This window comes from Sus scrofa, chromosome 8 (genome assembly GCF_000003025.6).
Source record: "Sus scrofa isolate TJ Tabasco breed Duroc chromosome 8, Sscrofa11.1, whole genome shotgun sequence".
Taxonomy (NCBI): domain Eukaryota; kingdom Metazoa; phylum Chordata; class Mammalia; order Artiodactyla; family Suidae; genus Sus; species Sus scrofa.
Window position 1 is genome coordinate 1803186 of NC_010450.4, and position 16503 is coordinate 1819688.

Below are 16503 nucleotides of genomic sequence, written 5' to 3' on the forward strand. Positions count from 1 at the left end.
ATGTTTCCAGGAGGAACTTCCATGGACAGACAGCAAGGATGGGCTAGAGCAGAGGGATGTACCCTCCTGCTGAAGATCGCTAACGAAGCCAGACAGATGCGAAGATCAAGGGAGTCAGGGACTGCAGGGCTTGCTGGCAGCCAGCAGAGGGTGGGACCCAGAGAGCAGCCAAGCACTAGGTCTGCTCCTGCTTCGGGGTGGGAAGTCCTGAGACACCTGGGAGGCTGGGCCCAGCCTGAAGCTAGGAGAACCCAAATCCAATCCAGGGCATGCCAGCATGGGGGTCCCAGGCAGTTCACACTCCACTCTGGGCTCCAGCTCACGCAGGAAGAAGGGTGACCTGGAGGTAAACCAGCTCTCTAAAATGCGCGGCCCAGGAGGCTCCGAAACTGGAGTTTGGATTAAGATGACCTAGGATTTCTGGTGCCCAGCCAACAAAAGCCTTGGCTGGAAGGAGAAAACACATTAAGCCGCAAGTTGCTTCTAGAATAATTTTGAATACGATGTCTAGCACACAATCAGTGTCTAGTACGTACACAGCCACATGAGAAGAGGCGAATGAATGAGAACTGGCAGAAACTTCAAACATGAAAAGCATCCCCTCAGAAGCTCTAGAAAATGGAAGCATATGCGACACAGACTCAAACTACTCTGCTCATCACGTCCAATGAGAAAACACACAACACTTGACAGAAAACTGGAAGCTATAAAAATTATACAGCATACTTTATTTTTTTGCTTTTTAGGGCTGCACCCACGGCACATGGAAGTTCCCAGGCTAGGGGTTGAATCGGAGCTGCAGCTGCCGGCCTCCACCCCAGCTAGATCCAAGTCACATCTGAGACCTACGCCACAGCTCTCGGCAATGCTGGATCCTTAACCCACTGATCGAGGCCAGGGACTGAACCCGTGTCTTCATGGAATCTAGTCGGGTTCATTACCAGTGAGCCACAACGGGAACTCCAGACATGGCATACTTTAGAAGGAGTTTGATATAAATTCTAGTATTAAAAACTACAAAATTCCAGAGCTGGAGAGTTAACATCAAGGGTTTAACAGTAGAATAGAAACAGGAGTTCCCGTCGTGGCTCAGAGGTTAACAAAGCCAAATAGTAACCATGAGGTTTTGGGTTCCATCCCTGGCCTCACTCATTGGGTTAAGGATCCGGTGTTGCCATGAGCTGTGGTGCAGGTCGCAGACGTGGCCTGGATCCTGCGTTGCTGTGGCTGGAGGCTACAGCTCCTATTAAGACCCCTAGCCTGGAAACCTCCGTATGCCGCGGGTGCGGCCCTAAAAAGACCAAAAAACCCCCAAACAAGCCATGTTATGATAAACACATAACACAGGGGGCGGACGTGAACTGGAGCTAAAGGGGGAGACTTAGGGGCAGAAAGTGATCAGAACTAGGGCTGGTCTCCCAAGGGCCCTGCACCCTGTCATTCTGTGTATCCGGAGGGGGATTGGAGGGGACCAGGGAGCACCAGGCCTCTCATGCAGCCGTGGCAGATTTCAGGCTGTGCAGAATGGCTCTGCTGGCAAAGGGAAAGCCCTGATCCCAGACCTCTCTCACCAGGGGAACTTGCACCCAGAACTTCCAGAACTGGTCCTGGCCAGCCTGGAGCCCTTCCAGCTGAGAGCCCATGGCCAGATCACTCAGCAGGGTCCCCGGGGCGTTTGTCTCTCCTCACACAGCCACACATGGCACAGCGAGACTCCAGAGGCCGAAGACACAGAAAATCTTAAGGCGAGCCGGAGGCAAAAAGCGCTTAGCTCCCAGGGAGCACGCCTCTCAACAGCGAGCAGGAAAGGAGACGAAGCCCATCCAGCCTAATCTGCCGGCAGGAGCCGTCTGCCAACCCTGACTTCTGTACCCTCCCCGCTCTACTGAGAGTGAAGAGAAATAAGGACGTTTTCAGATAAGCTGAAACTGAGCGACTTCACCCTAAGAGTCTTTGGGTTGTTTTTTTTGTTTTTTGTTTTGGTCTTTTTTTAGGGCTGCTCATGCGGCATATGGAGGTTCCCAGGCGAGGGGTCGAATTGGAGCTACAGCTGCCAGCCTACACCACAGCCACAGCCACACGGGATCCTTAACCCCACTGAGTGAGGCCAGGGTTTGAACCTGCATCTTCATGGATACTAGTCAGGTTCATTTCCTCTGAGCTGCCATGAGAATTCCTGTAAGAGAAATTCTGAAGGGTGTTTTCCAGGTGGAAAAAAAATGATCCTGGAAAGATCAGAAATGCAGGGACAAATGAAGAGTAACGAAAATGGTCCAGGTGGGAGTCAAACAGACACTGACGGTTGAAAAGGACGATTACCGTGGGTGTAGTTGGCAGGAGGCGTATTTATGCGGAATTAAAACACATGGCGGTCATACCCTCGGGAGTGGGAGGTGCTCTCGGGGCACAGGTGGGAGTTCACCAAATGCCCTCTGGAGCTGCCCATCCGCTCAGCTTGTTCCTCATGGCTCTGCTTCACGTTTCCTCTTCCTGGCCCAAGCCTCAGCCCTGAGATCTTCCAGCTGGTTCTGGGTTTAGGGCAGGTGCCAGCCCCCCAGCTGGAGTGCACCCATTTGTGGGTGAGGGTGTCGGGTTGCTTTAAATACCTCCCTCTTTTCCTGGGCAGAATCGGTCACAAGCGTGCTGCGAGGCTTTCAGTTATAGTTCTCCACCCAAACTTCCTCTTTTACATTTTCCTCCCGGAAGAGTGCACACGCATTGCTGAAGACCTGAAAAATACAGAAAATCACCCAGAAGAAGAGACAGATCTCCTGTAACTGCCCTGTGCAGAGAAAGTCACTGTTACAGACTTGGTGACCAGATCTCTGAGTGTGTGTGTGTGTGTGTGTGTGTGTGTGGTTTTTATTTAAAAAAAAGGGGTGCTGTGCTAGACTTCATAGTGTTACCTGCTAATGCATTGCACACCTTCGTCCGTGCTACAAATGCTCTCCTAAAACAGGATCTGCGTAACTGCAGTTTTGCCATGCGGATGTATCTCGCTTCTTTCAGCCAGTCTCCTTCTTTCCAGCATTTATGTTTCTATGACGAATGGCCATTGTGACACATTGTTTTCCAAGGGTAAGTGACCGGGAGTGTACTGCCTGTGCAGGGCTGAGGTCCGTTTTAAGGGTTTGGAGACAATAGGCCAAACCACCTACCCAGCTGTGAAATCTTTCATTAGTGTGGGACTAGGTCAGATTTTTCTCTGAATTGAAAACATCTGCCTTCTTTTTTTTCTTTTCTCTTTTTGGCTACCGCTGTGGTGGGCTGGGGATTGAGCCTGTGTCCCAGCACTCCCAAGACACTGCCAATCCCATGGCACCACAGTGGGAACTCCAAAAACTGCCTTCTTGACAGTCTTTCAACAGCCTTGCTTAGAAGGTTTCTTGCCAGGATCACAGCGAGTTCTAGGCAGACAACTTTCCTCCTGCTCTGGCAAAGGCCGCCTGATTGGTTATGGCCACGTGAGGTCTCAGTGACTCACACTCTTTCTGGACTGGTCCGAATTTGGCTTAGGAGCCTATAAATAGAATAATCCAAAATAAAAGTGGCCTAAAGGAAACGGAATCACATTTCTCCCTTAGGGATTTCCATCTGTGAGACGTCCGGAGATGGTATGGCCAGGCTGGACTGGTATCCCCACCGAGTCCCACCAGCTCCAGCATTCCAGGATGGGGCTTTCATCTTCATGGACAAAATGACTCCTCCAATGCCAACCAATACACCCCTCTTCCAGGCAGCAGGAAGACAGGCGTACCCCTTCCTTTTAAGGAGATTTTCCAGAACAAGTGCACATCATTTCTGCCTACATCTCATCAGCCAGAACGTAGTCACATGGCTGCAGCCAGCTGAGAGGAAGGGGGAAATGCAGTGTTTTTACTAAGGGGAAAAGTGCCCAGATAAAAACCGAGGCCCTGTTATCGAAGAAGGTCAGAGGGGCTGTTAGGAGACAACTGAACTGCTTAATGTTATGGGCTGAACCATGTCCTCAAAACTCTTAAGTTGAGTCCTAACCCCTAGGACCTCAGAATGGGACCATGTTTGGAGAAAGGGTCTTTAATGATGTAATTAAGATAAAATGAGGAGTTCCCGTCGTGGCGCAGTGGTTAACGAATCCGACTAGGACCCATGAGGTTGAGGGTTCGGTCCCTGGCCTTGCTCAGTGGGTTAAGGATCCAGCGTTGCCGTGAGCTGTGGTGTAGGTCGCAGACGCGGCTCAGATTCCACGTTGCTGTGGCTGTGGTGGAGGCTGGCAGCTACAGCTCCGATTCGACCCCTAGCCTGGGAACCTCCATATGCCGTGGGTACGGCCCTAGAAATGGCAAAAAGACAAAAAGACAAAAAATAAATAAATAAAAATAAAACGAGGTCACAAGAGTGGGTCCTAATCCAGTATGACCACTATCCTTGGGAGGAAGGAGGACGAGGACCCAGGCTGCATGGAGGGAAGCCCATGTGAGGACACAGCGGGAGAGAGCCGTCCTCACAGCGGGCGGGAGAGCCCCCAAAGAACCAGCCTGCTCCCGCCTCGCTCTCGGACGTGCAGCCTCCAGGTCTGTGACAAGATCAACTCCTGGGGCTTGAGCCTCCCGGTCCGTGGTCCCTTGCTACCGCGGCCCCAGTGAATGAATACACTTGTCTACTGCTGTGCAAACCACCACGTGGTGGTTTAACGTCCCCGTTAGGATCGCACAGTTGTTGTGGTTCAGGAATCTGGGCACAGCTTCAATGAACGAGGTCCTTCACTCCTTGGTGTCTGGAATGCCTTCATTCAAGTACCAGCTGCCTTTCACCTGCAAGCTTGACTGGGCAAGGATCCGCTTCCAAGCTCATGTGGTGCTGGCATGATTCAGTTCTTGCTGGGCTGTTGGCCTGAGAGCCTCCGTTTCTCACTGACTGTTGGCCTCTCCAACAGGGCAGCCGGCTTAAAGAACCTGTGCACACCTAGGAGATGGACAGCAAGTCAGAGGCCCCATCTCTTGTCATGTAATCCCAGGAGCTCCGGCTTTGCCTACGATAGTGTTAGAGGAGTCAGCGAAAATTCAGTTAACAATCAAGAAGAAAAAAGAGCATTTCATTCAAGCCAAGCTGAGGATGACGACCCAGGAGACAGACTCTCGGAAGCTCGGAGGGCTGATCCACCTGTGAGGAGTCCAAGGCATGATCATGCACATTTCTGAGACTAAGGATCACACATCACGATGCCACCCAGACCTTCTGCATAGAGGTCACCAAAGATACAAAGCCCAGGTAAACAGGTACCAGGAGAGCAGTGAGTCATTACGATCCCTGGAGAGCTGGGAGAGAATGCCAGTGTGACAGTCGAGCGGGCGTGCCCATCTTCAGCCCCGGGGTAAGGCAGACACACCCTCCACGTGAGGGGGCGATGGAGGAGGCCAAATGACAGAGAACTTTATGTTTCCATTTTTGGGCCCCACCCTAAAATATAAATTTTACTTAATCGCAAGCGAACCACCAGTGACAGCCCACACTCAAGGGAGGGGGCTCTTTCTTCAAGGCAGTGAGCAGCAGGAGGGGGTCACTGGGCCATCTGAGAAGTCTGCCAATCACAGTACCTGACAGCCTGGAGTTCAGCCACTGTGGCCTGTGCTGCATGAAGGCTGGCATGCAGCCTCGCCAGTGAACAAGGGCCTTTATTAACACCAGGGAACAGGGACCTCAAGGCTGGCAGCACGTTTCTCTGAGATCCTTCCCTTGAAGGGAGGCCCCCATTGCTGTCCCCTTGGGGACAACGCTTCCTGTGGGGATGCTGGGTTTCTGTTCACCTGACTGCTTTGGGACAACAGGCTCTGAAATCAGGTGAAGACTTCTGGAGGCTTCCTACTGCTTGCCCCAGAGGGCTTTCCTGAGGCCGTGTGCTCCGTGCTGCCCCTGGCTTGCCCACTGTCTCCCCTCCAGGTGATGAGGCTCTGGAGCCCTAGACCGGACCTTTGCACACCGGTCGGCCTCCGCCCTGGGAGTGGACAGCCGTGGGCTGGGCAGTCTCCTGTGGGGGCATCTCCGGGGTCAAAGCGGCTTCTCGCTGCACCAGCCACAGCCTCTCTGGGGAGCAGGGCCTTGACCAGGCAGGTTTTTTTTACCCCGAAGCCTTCAGCTCCCCCTTGGGCTACTGACTCTCCTTCCAGGGCCCAGCTCCTCTCCGAGGGGTCACACCTGGCCTCCCGCCCGGAGGGTCTTCTAGCTCCACTTCCCCCTTCCTCCTCTGCAGGGCTGTCCCAAGGACCTTCCCTCCTCCACGGCCGCTGGATGGGCAAGCGGCCCCGCGGGGGTCCCCGCTCCACACCCAGGGCTGACCCTCCCGGCCATCCCCCAGAATCCTTCCCGCGGGCGGGGCTCCCTCCCGGGGGCGGGGCTCCTTCCCGGACGTGCCGTGACGCTCACGCCCTCCCCGTCGCGCCCCGCCCCCTCTCCCAGGGGCTCTAGGAAGCCAGGCGGTGGGCACGGGGGGCGGGCCGGAGCCTCGTCCGGTCATTGGCGGAGGCCGCCGTCTTTGGTTGTCAATCCCGCCGGTCCGGCCCCGCCCCGCCGGCGGAGCGTCGGGGGACGCAGGGCCGCGGGGGCTGCCGGGACGGACCCAAGATGGCCGGGCGCCTCGGTTCCGCTCCCGCCTGCGGCCCCGAGTCCCATTCATTGCCGCGCTGCTGAGCGGAGCCCCGAGGCGGCCCGAGGGCTTCGGGGGCTGTCCCCGCGGGGCGAGAGGCCGCCATGGCGACCCTGGAAAAGCTGATGAAAGCTTTCGAGTCTCTCAAGTCCTTCCAGCAGCAGCAGCAGCAGCAGCAGCAGCAGCAGCAGCAGCAGCAGCAACAGCAGCCGCCGCCACCGCCGCCTCAGCCTCCTCAGCCGCCACCGCAGACGCAGCCGCCGCCTCAGCCGCCGCCGCCCCCGCCCCCGCCGCCGCCGCCGCCCGGCCCGGCAGTGGCCGAGGAGCCGCTGCACCGACCGTGAGTGCGGGCCCCCTGCAGACCCCGGCCCGCGGCGACGGGGCGACCCCGAGCCCCTCCCCGGCCCTGCGTGGGTCTCGGCCCCCCGCAGGGCGCGGAGCCTCGCCGGCCCCCCCCGGAGGCACCGGGGCGTCCCGGCCGCGAGGTTAGGGACGGAGCCGGGGCCGTGTTGGGAGCAGCGCTTGGCGGAGCGAGGCCGGCTCCGGTCCCTGCCCCGCCGGCCGCGAGGAGCGGGACCCGAGCCGGAGCGCCGCGGGGGAGCGGTGACGTCATGCCTCGGGGCGGGGGCGGCGGCGCGCGCGGCCCAATGGCGAGTCCTTTCCGAGGCCCTGGAGCAGCCTGTTCCCGCTGCCGCCGGGCATCCCCCCGAGTGCGGGGTCGCGGGCGGAGCCGCAGCGCGTTCGGCGTCGGCCAGAGCCGAGCTTGTCTGCGCTCCCGTTGGTCTGCAGGCTCTTGAGCGGGTTGTGGTGGCCAAGTTCGTGGTGCGCTGTTTAGGTGGTGATGAGTCACGAGGGAGAAACTAAAATTTGCCTGGAGTATTGGGTCGAGTTGACTGTGTGCAGTGCCTGTGTGCAGTGGGAACGAGAAGGACGTGTTGCTGAGGGAGAGGTTCACTGCCGGGGGCGAATGCGGTGCGGGAACGTGGCTGTCCGGGGACCCCGCAGGCGTCGCCTGTCGCTGACATCCGGTGCTGTTGGGAAGTAGGGGTCTCTTGCTTGTGCCAGGGAGAATTTTTGAGACAGAAAAAGAACATTTCAGGAGCTCCCGTCGTGGCGCAGTGGTTAACGAACCCGACTAGGAACCATGAGGTTGCGGGTTCGGTGCCTGCCCTTGCTCAGTGGGTTAACGATCCAGCGTTGCCGTGAGCTGTGGTGTAGGTTGCAGACGCGGTTCGGATCCCGCGTTGCTGTGGCTCTGGTGTAGGCCGGTGGCTACAGCTCCGATTGAACCCCTAGCCTGGGAACCTCCATATGCTGCGGGAGCGGCCAGAGAAATAGCAAAAAAAACCCCAAAACGAACATTTCATTTCATAGAGCACCTTCTGAGAGCACCCAAGCCCTTCCCCTGGAGTCCCGTGTGCCCAGTGGTTCAGCCGAGGCCGGGGCGTGCTCCGCGGCAGGCCAGCCTTTCACCTCGGGCCACTTCGTGTCTGAGCCGAAGGTGGACGGAAGGCATTTCATGAGGACGGCTTTCAAGAAGCAGCCCCTTTAAGGCGCTCACTCTGTTAAGGCTGATGCACTCTTAGCAATGTTTTCTTCTTTTCTTCTTTATGTTTCTGATAGGATCCTTGCTGTGTCAGAGATTTCGTTAGAAAATGAGAGTCGAGGAGTGATTTTGGCTTATCTGTTAGAATAAAATTTAGAAATAATTTTTTTCTTCTAGAAAAGGTCTTTTGAATACTCAGAGGGGAAAAAAATATTTTTTAACAGTTTGCTTTACCTCTGCAGCAAGTAATTTATAACCATAACCCATCGCAGACTTTCATGGTAGTGCATCTCCTGCAGGTGGATGTCATGAAGTTAACACGTGGTTGGGACCTTGTATAAACAGGGGAAGCACTAGTGGGGCTCTGTGTAGGGAGGAGGTTCTACTGCTGTCCCTGTCTGCTCGTGCAATCACTTGGTCAGCCTAAAAATATGCCTTCTGCTTCTTATGCTGATTTGACAGAACCTGAATTTGCTTATCTTCTTCAAAATACGGGTGTAAAGAGGTTTCCTTTTTTAAATTTTTAAAATAAAAAATTGTTTTAAAATTTATAATTATTATTATTTGTCTTTTTGTCTTTTCTAGGGCCGCTCCTGCAGCATATGGAGGTTCTCAGGCTAGGGGTCTAATCAGAGCTGTTGCCGCCGACCTACAACCACAGCCACAGCAACACCAGATCCTTAACCCACTGAATGAGGCCAGGGATCGAACCCGAAACCTCATGGTTCCTCATTGAATTCATTAACCACTGAGCCACGACAGGAATGCCTAAATTTTAAAAATTTTTTATTTATTTTGCTTTTTGGGGCTGCACCTGCAGCACATGGAAGTTCCCACGCTAGGGGTCCAATCAGAGCTACAGCTGGGAGCCTAAACCACAGCAATGCAGGATCCGAGCCACCTCTGGGAACTATACCACAGCTCATGGCAACTCTAGATCCTTAACCCACTGAGCAAGGCCCGCAACCTTATGGTTCCTAGTCGGATTCATTTCCGATGCGCCACCACAGCAACTTTCTGCTGCTGCGCCACGATGGGAACTTCCTTCTTAAGCTAGCTTGATGAAGTAGATTTTGTTTCACTGTTTTATTGTAAGGAAATGTATGATTGACTTATTTTAAACGGAACCTGATTTTTTTTTGCATGAATAACACAGTCACTTGATACAAATTCCAAAATTGCAAAAAGTAAGTAAAGTAGCTCCCATTCTTTTCTCCCAGGTACCTAACTCCATTCCCAGAGGCAAGCGCTGTTACCCTTTCCCCTGGTGTATCCCACCAATGTACATGAAGATAGATTTAAAATGTTTTAGGAGTTCCCATCATGGCTCAGTGGTTACCGAATCTGACTAGAAACCATGAGGTTGTGGGTTCGATCCCTGGCCTTGCTCAGTGAGTTGATGATCCGGTGTTGCTGTGAGCTGTGGTGTAGGTCACAGACGCAGCTCAGATCTCGCGTTGCTGTGGCTGTGGTGTAGGCTGGCAGCTACAGCTCCGATTCGACCCCTAGCCTGGGAACCTCCATATGCCGTGGGTGCGGCCCTAGAAAAGGCAAAAAGACAGAAAATAAAATAAAATAAAATGTTTTAAAAACAAAAGTATTTCAGAATATTAACTTTGAAAGGTTCTTAGCACACTCTGAAACCAACTGCAGTGGGCTTAATTATGGTTATTTTAAATAAAATGCATGAATATATTTTTATGTGCTTTTTGGGAAAGCAAGTATTCATTAATTTTGAGTAATGAACTCCCTGCTTACAGATTTGGATCTTGGCATTTCTGTTCAGATGCTTCAGTTGAAAAAAATCCACTCCCCAAAATAAGATTGGCCAAAAGCAGTTAGAAAGTAACTGTTCTATTTTTACGGCTCTTGCTCTCTGTGGAACTGTAGTGGCACCAGCCATGCGTGGGTTTCAGTTGAAGACTCTGAGTGCCTGCTCTCAGCTCAGCGTATAGGATGCAGGGGTTCCGGGTGGTACTGGCCAGTCTCAGCAAGGCCGGTGTGCAGGGGAGTGCTGGAGCTTGGGTTGGTCCTAACTGCAGTCATGTGGCAGTTGACACCTTCTCACTCTCCTTCAGATTCCCACCTGGTTTTCCCCCGACTTTCATTGTTGATTCATCAGTAAAGGTTTGTGCCAGCCACTGTCCACATAGCTGCAGGGCTACAGCAGTGAGCAGATAAAGCCCTGTCCTCATGAAGCTTAGCTTTAGTGAGGGACACAGACCGTAAACAGGATACCTAAGTAAAATGTGCAGTGTGCTGGGCAGTGATCAATGAAGGAGAAACAGCAAAGCAGGGCGAGGGGCCAGCAGATGTCAGCGTTACTAAGGTATTGACGTTTTAGGTAGACAGGTGTCCCGGAGAGGACCCTGGGGGTGGTAACACCAGAGGAGAGGCGGGGATGGCCATGAAGGTGTTTGGCAGAGGGGCATTCCAGGATGGGGGACAGGTCCAGACCCCCCTGCTTGAGGAGTGGGAGGAGGAAGGTTTGGCCCATTGAATTAATGAGAGGGAGACTTCGTAGGCGATGAGGTCAGAGGGCTGGAGAGAGTGCAGCACCCGATCAGTAGGCGCTTCCTCCAAGGTGGGTGGACACTGGCCTTTATTCTAAGCGAGGTGGGAAGTCAGTGGAGGGATTGGTCCAAGGAGGGGAGGATTTTGGTTCCATTTTATTTTATTTTTTATTTATGTATTTTTTTTGTGTCTTTTTGCCATTTCTTGGGCTACTCCCACGGCATATGGAGGTTCCCAGGCTAGGGGTCAAATTGGAGCTGTAGCCACTGGCCTACGCCAGAGCCAGAGCAACGCAGGATCCGAGCCGCGTCTGTGACCTATACCACGGCTCACGGCAACGCCGGATCGTTAACCCACTGAGCAAGGCCAGGGATCAAACCTGCAACCTCATCGTTCCTAGTCGGATTCGTTAACCACTGCATCACAACGGGAACTCCTAGTTCCATTTTAAAATGAATACGGCTGAGACCTGAGTGAGGGGAAGTGTGGGCAACGCAAGAAACCAGTTAGGAAGCTCTGGGCATCATCAGCTGAGAGGTGACGTGGGTTCTGTGAGATGTTGGCGGTGGCAAGCTGGGAAGTGAAGCATTGTGAAGGTAGAACCGACAGAACTTGGTCATCGCTGTCTGCTAAGCGTGACCTGATTTAGCCATAGTTGGTGTTAGCAGTTAGGATGACATTCAGCTGCAAATAGCAGAAAATTCATCTGCAGTAATTAAACAGGTAAGGATTTATTGTGAGATGAAAATAAGTCTGTCTGAGGAAGTGCAACACAGGGACCCAGCCGCTTTCTTGCAACTGACTTTTAAGCCCTTGTTCTCATTCTTTCCAATTTTTTTAGTTCAGTTATTTGTCTTTTTATTGTTGAACTGTAACAGTTCTTTCTCATATTCTGGGTACTCGACCCTTAATCAGATGCATGGTTTGTAAAATGGTCCTCCTGTTTTGTGGTTTGTTTCTTCACTTTCTGATACTGTCTTTTGAAGGACAAAAGGTTTTAATTTGGATGAAGTATTGTTTTTTATTTTGTCTTTGGTTGCTGTGCTTTAGGTGGTACCTCTAAGAAATTGTTGCCTAATTCAAGGTCACAGAATTCTCTAAGTTTTCTTCTAAGAATTTTCTAATTTTAGCTCTCATTTTAGGGCTTTGATCCATTTTGATTTTGCCTTTTTTCTTTTTTAGGGCCGCATGTAAGGCATGTAGAAGTTCCCAGACTAGGGGCTGATTTGGAGCTACAGCTGCTGGCCTACAGCACATCCACAGCAATGCGGGATCCAAGCTGCCTCTGTGACCTACACCACAGCTTACAGCAATGCCGGATCCCTGACCCACGGAGCGGGGCCAAGGATTGAACCCACATCCTCATGGATACTAGTCGGGTTACAAACCCTCTGAGCCACGACGGGAACGTCCCATTTTGAGTTAATTTTTGTAGATGATCTTAGGTTTGAGTCCAGCTTCATTTTTTTATTTGTGGCTGTCAAGTTGTTTCAGTGCCATTTATTGCAAAGACTGTTCTCTTCCCGTTGAATTGTCTTGGCATCTTGTTGAAAGTTAATAGCTCATGAGTGTATGGTTTTACTTGTGGACTCAGTCCAACTCCGTGGGTCCCTGTGTCTGTCCTCAGCCAGTGCTCTAGAGTCTTGATTACTTGTGATGTAAACTACGGATCACACTTTCAAATCAGGAGATCTGGGTCCTCCAGCGTTATTCTTTTTCAAGATAGTCCTGGGCCCCTCTCATTTCCATTTGAATTGTAAAATCAGATTGTCATCTTTTTTAAATTTTTTTGAATTTTTCATCTTTTTAAGGCCGCATCCTTTGCATATGGAGGTTCCCAGGCTAGGGGTTGAATTGGAGCTGTAGCTGCTGGCCTACACCACAGCCATAGCAACAGCACAAGGGATCTGAGCCGCATCTGTGATTCACACCACAGCTCATGGCAACGCGGGATCCTTAATCCACTGATCGAGGCCAGGGATTGAACCTACATCCTCATGGACGCTGGTCAGATTTGTTTTCACTGAGTCACCGCGGGAACGCCCAGACTGTCATTTTCTCCAGAGAAGCTGGGATTCTCTGATAGGGATTGCATTGAATTTGAGGTCAGTTTGGGTAGTGTTGACATCTTAGCAATAGTAAGATTTCTGATCCCTGGGTATTGGCAAACCTCTTATATAAATGGTGAGACAGTAAATATTTCAGCTTTTGTGAGTATGTCTCTGTCGCAAAAGCACTCAGCTCTGCCACTGCGGAATAAAAGCAGCCAGAGGCGTCTATGAATGAATGCCTGCCCCTCTGTTCTGGTAGACGTTTACTAATGACATTGAAATTTGAACTTTGTATAATTTTCTCGTCGTAAAGTATATGATTCTTTGGTGGGTGTGTGTGTGTGTGTGTGTGTGTTGCTTTGAAAATGTGAAAACATTTCTTAGTCTGGCCGAAAGGGGCAGGCTGTAGCTTGCCTCCCCAAGGTTACGTATGATAGGACTGCTCTTGGCAAGCTTTTCTTTTTCGGTTGCTTTTTATTTTTTTCTTTTTACAGCCACACCTGCCACAAATTAAAGTTCCCTGGCCAGGGGTCTCAGTTGGTTTTTATTAACTAGCTTTAAAAATTATAAAAGTTGGACTTCCCGTGTGGCTCACAACATAACTACTCGGCGTTGCTTCTGCAGTGGCTGTGGCCCAACCCCTAGCCGCAGGTGCGGCCCCTTGTTTAAAAAAAAAAAAATTATAAAAGTTACATATATGCATTGTAACAACATCTTCAAATAGCACAGAAAATGAAATGTAAAGCCTTCCTCTCAGCTCTTCTAGTCTCATTCTCTAAAAATAACAGTTAAGTTTCTTTTGTCTTTTCTGATTTTTTAATACACACACAAGCATTTAAGTATGTCCTTTTTTAAAGGAGCTCACACTGTTTTTCACTTAGTAATACATTAAAGACATTGTTTCGTAGTAGTACATGTACTTGGTACTATTTGTGATATAATATTGTAGAATTCCTTCTTTCCTTCCTTCCCGCCCTCCTTCCTCCTTTCCTTGCTCTCTCTGTCTCTCTCTCTCTCTTTTTTTTTTTTGCTGCATCCATGGCAGATGGAAATTCCTGGGCCAGGGTTGAACCCGTGCCTCTGCAGTGACAATGCTGGCGTCTTAATCTGCTGTGTCACAAGGGAAATCCCTAGAATTTCTTTTTCAAAGAAAAGCTTATAGGGATGTAAAGGCAAATGTCTTGTGTTGTCCTGGCTTTCCAGTGGGCTGCCCCGAGTTCTCTCCAGCTTAAGAGGCCCCATGCCCATCACCTCTGGTCCTTGCGGGTGAGCCAGCGCCTTGGTGAGCTCCCTTGGAATGGAAGTCTTATTCAGACAACAGGAAGGCAAAAGAAAACACAGTATGAGGTACTGTTCAGTATTGTGTTAAACCGAGTCGGCTCCGGTGCTAGAATACGTGTTAAGAGACGAGATATACCATAGATCCATGCAGCTCAGAGTGTGGTCTCAGGGCCAGCAATTTGGTATCACTTGGGAGCTTATCAGAAATAAGAACCTCTGCCCGACCTATGCCTGCTGAATCAAGAATATGCGTTTTAATGTGCACATCAAAGTTTGCAAAGCTCTGCTGTAGGTGATCAGGCCTTCCTTCCTCTTGCTAATACCGTCGGCGTCTGGGAGGGAAGGCCTCCTTTGCTTACTTCCGTCCAGGTGTAGCTGAGGCAGGCAGTATGACCTCCCTTCTCAGGGCCACGGAGCGTTCGTGTGGCTGTGAAGTGGGTTGTAGCGCCGCGGGCTGAGCTGTGGTGGGCATTGAGAGCTCCCGGCTGCTGGGCACGGGGACTTCAGTGGGGGTTGGATCAGATGACCTGGGGATTCCTTCCAGCTGAGAGCCTGTACTGGGCCCTTGGCTTGCAGCACATGGAGGTTCCCAGGCCAGGGGTCGACTTGGAGCCACAGCTGCCGGCCTGCACCAGAGCCACAGCCACACCAGATCCCAGCCTCGTCTTCGACCTACACCGCAGCTCATGGCAATGCCGGATCCCTGACCCACTGAGTGAGGCCAGGGATCCAACCTGCATCCTCATGGATTCTCGTCGAATTTGTTTCCACTACGCCACAACGGGAACTCCTTTTTTTTTTAAACATGGGGCCTTTTCGTGTCAGACTTTTCTCACTTAGCACGACAGATTGGATTTTGAATTGCACCTTCTTTAATTACTAATTGTAACACAGTATTCACTAGTAAGAAAGGCTTCAGCAGCCCGTTTCTGTGATATAGACGGTGTAGTGGGGAGATCTTAGGCCGCAGTTCCCCTAATCAAACAGTACTTTTATTTTTAAATTAGGTATGAAGTGTAATTTCAAAGTGACCTTTGGCGTTCGCCTCTTCGCTCTTTGTGGGAGAATCCTAGTTTTCTAGGCCCACGCTCACGTTAGTTGAGTACTTACGTTGGCTAAAGAGCAGCTGATGAGGAGTCGGAAGGCCTGGACCTCTGCCCGGCCATTTACGGCCCGGCTCCTGCAGGCCAGGCGGCCTCTAGACTTCACCTCTGTTCACCGGGAGGGGTGCGTAGGCGCCAGCCCGACGTGCGCGTGTGAAAGTACTTGTGAGCCCGAAGAGCAAGACCGTGTGCCGTGAGTGACTGTTTTCAACTCCTGGGGCGTCCAGGCCTCCCTCACCTGGTTCCCGTCTCTCAAGTATAATCGTAACATAATTCCGAAAGCAATGAGAGGGCTTGAAATCCCATTTTCGGAAGTGTCCTTTTTTTAAATGTAATTTTATTGGAGCACAGTTGACTTACAGACAAGGGGTTCTTTACCCATTGCTTTCACGTGTGCTATGCGGCGAGCCTTTGACTTTCACACGTCCGTCCTGCTGATGGGTGCCTGCGTGCAGACGGCGTCCTCACGCACTTGGAGGGGCCCATGCGGGTTTGCTCAATGACTCCCGAAATGGGTCAGGATGGTTCTTACAGCTCAGTCCTGTTCGCCCAGTCCCTGCCCCGAGCAGGGTGCTTGCATTTTCACCTTAACTTCCGTACTTACTCTTCACGAGGAGCAAGCCCGATTGACCTGTCAGCTCATCAGCCTAATTAAATTCCATAGGCAAATGCGGTGGTTGTAGTTTTCCTAACCCTCCAGGTGTGTTTATTGGTTACACTAAGATGGGAAGGAGCGGTTTGGTATTTGGAGCAGGGAGCCTGCCATGTGCAAGAGCTGAGGGTGAAGGAGCATGACTGAGATGGCTGAGCTGCTGAGGCCAGAGTTCCCTCCCCGCAGGTTCGGTGCCGGCCCCGCTGAGCCCGGAGGGAGGCTGGAGAGTAGCCTGAGGCCGGTTGTGTGGGGCCTGGGGAAGCGGTTGGTGTTTGCATCCGGCAGGGGTGTTGTTTGCTTTTGCTGGCTGACCCCTGCCCTGACCCCTCAGGGGTGGTACTGGAAGGATCGTTTTTTTTCTTTTTCTGGTGTTTTGGGTTAATGCCTCTTTGTTGGGGTGTCGTAAGGTAAAGTCGGATCTTCACACTTTAAATCATAGGTATTCTCCCTCGTGTGATAAGAGAGGGGCTTTTACTGGATACGGGTTTTGGTAGCGATCCCGTGGGACACAGGGGGTCACAGCTCACGTGGGGGTGGTCTTGCTGGGCCGTCTTCAGGAAGCCCCCCTCCACGTGCTGTGGACTCCCCCCCCCTTTTTTTTTTGCCCTTTTAGGACCACACCTGCGGCATATGGAGGTTCCCAGGCTAGGGGCCAAATCGGAGCTACAGCCGCCGGCCTACACCACAGCCCCAGCGACGCCAGCTCCGAGCCGCGTCTGCGACCCACACCACAG

At 52.0% G+C, this 16503-nt stretch overlaps 1 protein-coding gene across 4 annotated transcripts in view; it reads left to right on the plus strand.

Moving 5' to 3' along the window:
• HTT (huntingtin) overlaps positions 6583-16503 on the plus strand; it is a 124235-nt gene continuing 114314 nt past the window's right edge. For 2 of the 4 annotated variants that reach the window (XM_021100445.1, XM_013978501.2), the window contains exon 1: positions 6583-6962. In XM_021100445.1, the coding sequence (XP_020956104.1) occupies positions 6727-6962 (236 nt within the window). In that variant the 5' untranslated portion in view covers positions 6583-6726. 4 annotated transcript variants of the gene reach the window in all.